Genomic DNA, 5,000 nt, shown 5'->3' with positions numbered 1-5,000 from the left:
TTAGGCGGCGCGGCTGCGGCCGACCGGGCTCGGCCGCCTCGGCGCCGCCGGGAAGAGCCGGTGTCCGAGCCTAGCGGCTAGAGCCGGTCTCGGGGCTTAGCGCTGCGGTTTCTGGCCGGCGCTCCGAGCGTAGCAGCCTTTCCCCTGCCCCGAGGGTGAAAGAAGAGACGCTCTCTGCGGGGCGGGGAAGCGGGGGGAGTAACTGGGATTCTCTTTAGGCGGCGCGGCTGCGGCCGACCGGGCTCGGCCGCCTCGGCGCCGCCGGGAAGAGCCGGTGTCCGAGCCTAGCGGCTAGAGCCGGTCTCGGGGCTTAGCGCTGCGGTTTCTGCCCGGCGCTCCGAGCGTAGCAGCCTTTCCCCTGCCCCGAGGGTGAAAGAAGAGACGTTCTCTGCGGGGCGGGGAAACGGGGGGAGTAACTGGGCCTCTGCCTGGGTGGCAGGGCTGCCGCCGCCTCGGCTCGGCCGCAGAGGTGCGCAGCGGGTAGAGTCGCCGTCCGTGCCCAGCGGGTAGAGCCCTCGTCCGAAGCCGGCGGGTAGAGCCGGTGTCCCGGGGCAGCGGGTAGACCTGTTTTCCGGGCTCGTCGGCTCGACGCGCTCTCCGAGTCGGGCGGCTCGAGCGGGTTCCAAGCGCTTAGCCGAGGCCCTCGGCGGACGCCGAGGCGCCACCGTTTCTGCCCGGGGCTCCGAGTGGGAAAGAAAGGGCGTTGTCTGCGGCGTGGGTAAAAAGGGGGAGTAGCTGGGACTCTCTTAAGGTGGCAGGGCGGCGGCCGACTGGGCTCGGCGGCGGGGGTGCCGGCGGGTAGAGTTGCGTTCCGAGCCCGACGGGTAGACGTGGTGTCCGACTCCGGCGGGTAGACCTTTTGTCCGAGCCCGGCGGGTAGACCTGTTGTCCGTGCCCGGCGGGTAGACCTGGTGTCCGAGTCGGGCTGGTAGACCTGGTGTCCGAGCTGGGCGGGTAGACCTTTTGTCCGAGCCCGGCGGGTAGACCTGGTGTCCGAGCCCGGCGGGTAGACCTGGTGTCCGAGCCCGGCGGGTAGACCTTTTGTCCGAGCCCGGCGGGTAGACCTGTTGTCCGAGCTGGGCGGGTAGACCTTTTGTCCGAGCTCGGCGGGTAGACCTGTTGTCCGAGCCGGGCGGGTAGACCTGGTGTCCGAGTCGGGCGGGTAGACCTTTTGTCCGAGCCCGGCGGGTAGACCTGTTGTCCGTGCCCGGCGGGTAGAGCTGGTGTCCGAGTCGGGCGGGTAGACCTGGTGTCCGAGCCCGGCGGGTAGACCTGGTGTCCATGCTGGGCGGGTAGACCTGGTGTCCGAGCCCGGCGGGTAGACCTGGTGTCCGAACCGGGCGGGTAGACCTTTTGTCCGAGCCCGGCGGGTAGACCTGGTGTCCGAACCGGGCGGGTAGACCTTTTGTCCGAGCCCGGCGGGTAGACCTGGTGTCCGAGCCCGGCGGGAAGACCTGTTGTCCGAGCTCGGCGGGTAGACCTGGTGTCCGAGCCGGGCGGGTAGACCTGGTGTCCGAGCCCGGCGGGTAGACCTTTTGTCCGAGCCCGGCGGGTAGACCTGTTGTCCGAGCTGGGCGGGTAGACCTTTTGTCCGAGCTCGGCGGGTAGACCTGTTGTCCGAGCCGGGCGGGTAGACCTGGTGTCCGAGCCCGGCGGGTAGACCTGTTGTCCATGCTGGGCGGGTAGACCTGGTGTCCGAGTCGGGCGGGTAGACCTTTTGTCCGAGCCCGGCGGGTAGACCTTTTGTCCGAGCCCGGCGGGTAGACCTGTTGTCCGTGCCCGGCGGGTAGACCTGGTGTCCGAGTCGGGCGGGTAGACCTGGTGTCCGAGCCCGGCGGGTAGACCTGGTGTCCATGCTGGGCGGGTAGACCTGGTGTCCGAGCCCGGCGGGTAGACCTGGTGTCCGAACCGGGCGGGTAGACCTTTTGTCCGAGCCCGGCGGGTAGACCTGGTGTCCGAACCGGGCGGGTAGACCTTTTGTCCGAGCCCGGCGGGTAGACCTGGTGTCCGAGCCCGGTGGGAAGACCTGTTGTCCGAGCTCGGCGGGTAGACCTGGTGTCCGAGCCGGGCGGGTAGACCTGGTGCCCGAGCCCGGCGGGTAGACCTGTTGTCCATGCTGGGCGGGTAGACCTGGTGTCCGAGTCGGGCGGGTAGACCCTGTGCGCGAGCCGGGTGGGTAGACCTGTTGCCTAAACCCGGCGGGTAGACGTGTTGTCCGTGCCGTGCGGGTAGACCTGGTGTCCGACTCGGGCGGGTAGGCCTGGTGTCCGAACCCGGCGGGTAGACCGGTGTTCCGTGCCGTGCGGGTAGACCTGTTGTCCGAACCCGGTGGGTAGACCTGCTGTCCGAGCCCGGCGGGTAGACCGGTGTTCCGTGCTCGGCGGGTAGACCTGGTGTCCGAGTCGGGCGGGTAGACCTGGTGTCCGAGCCCGGCGGGTAGACCTTTTGTCGGGACCCGGCGGGTAGACCTTTTGTCCGAGCCCGGCGGGTAGACCTGGTGTCCGAGCCCGGCGGGTAGACCTGTTGTCCGTGCTCGGCGGGTAGACCTGTTGTCCCGGTTTTTGGGGTCGACCCGTTTCCCCAGTCGAGCGGGGCCGAGCGGCCTCGTGCCCCGCCGGATGCTGGCGAGCATCAGGTCTACCCGGTTCCGGGGCTGGCGAGCATCAGGTCTACCCGGTTCCGGGACCGGCCGATCCGGCCGCCGCGGCCGCAGACGCCGGCCTGCGCCCCGCCGGCGTCCCGGCTCCGGGCCACCAGGTCTACCCGGCTCCGGCGGGACTTAGGCGCCTGGCGGCATTTTCGGGGTAGACGTGTTGTCGCGGCCGGCCCCGGAAGTCGGCCAAGGGGTCGCTGTCGGGCGCCGCCTCCAGTTAGGTCGAGGTGAGAGGCGGCCTGCTCTCGCGCGCCTCCCCGCTGAGGAGCCTCGAGCCGCTTTGGCGACCCGGCCGGGCCAGGACGCGTCTGTCCGTACTATGGGCAGGGGTTGTCTAGCAGCGCGGGTTCCGAGGGCCCCTTTTCTTCCGCGTCTGCTGCCGAGCGCGGCCTTCGGCGCGTGCCACGGGCCGGCCAACCCCACGAGCGGCAGGAAGGCCGGCGAGAAAGCCGCGGGGCACTCGGCCGGCTTCCTGGGGCGGGTCCGATGACGGGAAAGGAAGACGAGAGCCGAGCGCGAAAGCGCAGCCAAGGGAGTTGCGGGACTGGGACGGCCGAGGGGGGCCCGCGGGGGCCCAGCAGCGTCCAGCCCGAGCCGGTGGCGGCTGCCGGCTCCCCGAGGGCCCCGGGCGAAGGCGGTGGTGTGCGAGGGCGGCGAGGCGGCGTCGTCTCGTCCTTCCCATGCGCCGGCCCTAAGCCGGCGCCCGTCGTGCGGTGGCGGCGGGCATTGTTGCGGGCAGTTGGCGGCCGGGGCTGGAAGGGTGGAGCCCGCGTGGGCTTCTTTTGCCCGGCCGCCTCCCGAGAGCCCCGAAGATGGTCCGGGCCTGGGTGGCGGCGCCCTGTCCTCGGCTGACGGCGGCAGCGGTGCCGGCGGCGTGCCGGGGACTGGCGGTGGGCGTGCGGCCTTGCCTGGGCCCGGTCGGTTGCCGGAGGGGCTCGGTGACGGGACTGCCCGTTGTCGGGCGAGGCGGCGCTTCCCTGGGCGCGCCTCGCCTCTTTTGTTCGTCCCCCCTTCCTCGGCCCTAAGCCGGGGACCCGCCCAGCGGGCCGAAGGCGGCGGCGCCAGCCGGCCAGGGTGTGGCCGGCGGCCGCGCCGGCAGAGCGAGAACCCGACAGAGTTGCCCGGAGCCCCGGAGAGAGACGCACGATGGCCGTTGGCGGGCGAGGCGGCGGCGCCTCGCCCCTTCCTCCTCTCCGGCCGGCACCAGAGCCACGGCGGCCGGGCGGCCCGTGCGGTCGGGCCTGCCCCGCCGACCTGGCTGCCGGAGGGCTGGGTTCCGCGGAGGTCTGCCGCCCGGGGGCCGGGTTGCGGGCGAAGTGGGGGCGCCCTCCCGGCCCTTTATTTTTTTTTTTTTTTCTTCTGGCGGCCTTAAGCCGCAGCACGCTGAGCGCGCCGGGGAAGAAGAGAGAGAAAGAGAGAGCGCGAAGGCGGCCCGGCAGTGGCCGGCGGCCGCCGAGGCGCGAGCCCGTGGGCAGGGAGAGGGGAGCGAGGGGCGCGGGCCCCGCCCCGAACCCCGGGCGGCCGTGGCTAGCACGGCGAGTGAGAGGCGCGCGTGCTTTTTTCGGGGACCTTTTGGTTTTTCTCCCCGTCGCCGTCCCCCGGCCTTTCCGGGGGAAGCCGACGGCCGCGAGGCGGGCGAAAGCCGGTGGCCCCGCGGTGCGGTCGGTGGCGTTTTCGCACGCCGGAGGTGCCGCCGGGGCGAGCGGGGGCCGTCCGCGGCCCACGCCTCCGAGCCGGTGGCACCGCTCTGCGGAGGCGGCCGTGGGCCCGGCAGGGCCGGAAGCGCGGGTTGTCCGGAGCCGGGCGTCCGGCGGCACCCGCCTCCTGCCGGGCCGGGAGAGCCGTGGAGAAAGTATACCGCGTGCGGGCCGCCGGCGTCGGCGGCCTCGGGCGGCACGGGCCGTCCTCCGCGGGGTTGGCAGGCTGAGCGAGAGTGGCCGTGGGGCCGTTCCCCGAGCGACGATGGATGAGGCTTTTCGGGAGGCGTGGGAGAGGGCCCCCGGCGGGCCGGCGCTCCTCCGTGGCCGGCCGAGTGGCGCGGCGGAGGCCGGTGTTCGGGCCGGGCGGTCTCCTTTGCCCGTGGGCTTCCCGTGGCAGACGAGGTGTCGCCCCTCCCGCCGGGGAGGGGCTTCTTTACCGTGCCGGGCTTTGTGACGGCCGCGCGGCCCCGCGAGCCTTTCAGGTGTCCTTGGGAACAGGCGAGGTGCCGGTGCCGGCCCGGCTCCGGGTGGCGCCCGTGGGTGCCGGCCGCGAGCAGCGCCGGGCGGCGGTGCGGCTGGAGCCGCGACGGCGAGCCAGAGAGAAAGACGAGAGAGAGAAAAAGGGGAGAGAAAAGGCTCGGGGGAAG

At 72.4% G+C, this 5,000-nt stretch overlaps 2 protein-coding genes across 3 annotated transcripts in view; both read right to left on the bottom strand.

Annotated features, from left to right (window-relative positions):
• LOC127464689 (adhesive plaque matrix protein-like) overlaps positions 1-2,115 on the bottom strand; it is a 2,185-nt gene extending 70 nt beyond the window's left edge. The window contains exons 1-3 of one of the 2 annotated variants that reach the window (XM_051775164.1): positions 1,585-2,115; positions 1,117-1,142; positions 1-1,064 (exon numbers count right to left, since the gene is read on the bottom strand). The exon at positions 1-1,064 is cut by the window's left edge and continues 70 nt beyond it. In XM_051775164.1, the coding sequence (XP_051631124.1) occupies positions 311-1,064; positions 1,117-1,142; positions 1,585-2,115 (1,311 nt within the window). In that variant the 3' untranslated portion in view covers positions 1-310. Of the gene's footprint in view, positions 1,143-1,506 lie in introns of both variants that reach the window. The other variant, XM_051775165.1, reaches the window with a different exon arrangement.
• Positions 2,116-2,970: 855 nt separating this feature from the next.
• LOC127464686 (collagen alpha-1(III) chain-like) overlaps positions 2,971-5,000 on the bottom strand; it is a 5,592-nt gene continuing 3,562 nt past the window's right edge. The window contains exons 4-5 of the mRNA XM_051775161.1: positions 4,791-4,928; positions 2,971-4,737 (exon numbers count right to left, since the gene is read on the bottom strand). Of these exons, the coding sequence (XP_051631121.1) occupies positions 2,971-4,737; positions 4,791-4,928 (1,905 nt within the window). The remainder of the gene's footprint in view (positions 4,738-4,790; positions 4,929-5,000) is intronic.

Source organism: Manacus candei, unplaced genomic scaffold (genome assembly GCF_025592945.1).
Source record: "Manacus candei isolate 608988 ecotype Guabito, Panama unplaced genomic scaffold, ASM2559294v1 h1tg000258c, whole genome shotgun sequence".
NCBI lineage: Eukaryota > Metazoa > Chordata > Aves > Passeriformes > Pipridae > Manacus > Manacus candei.
The sequence above is the reverse complement of the archived record's forward strand: the minus strand, read 5'-3'. Positions and strand labels throughout refer to the sequence as shown.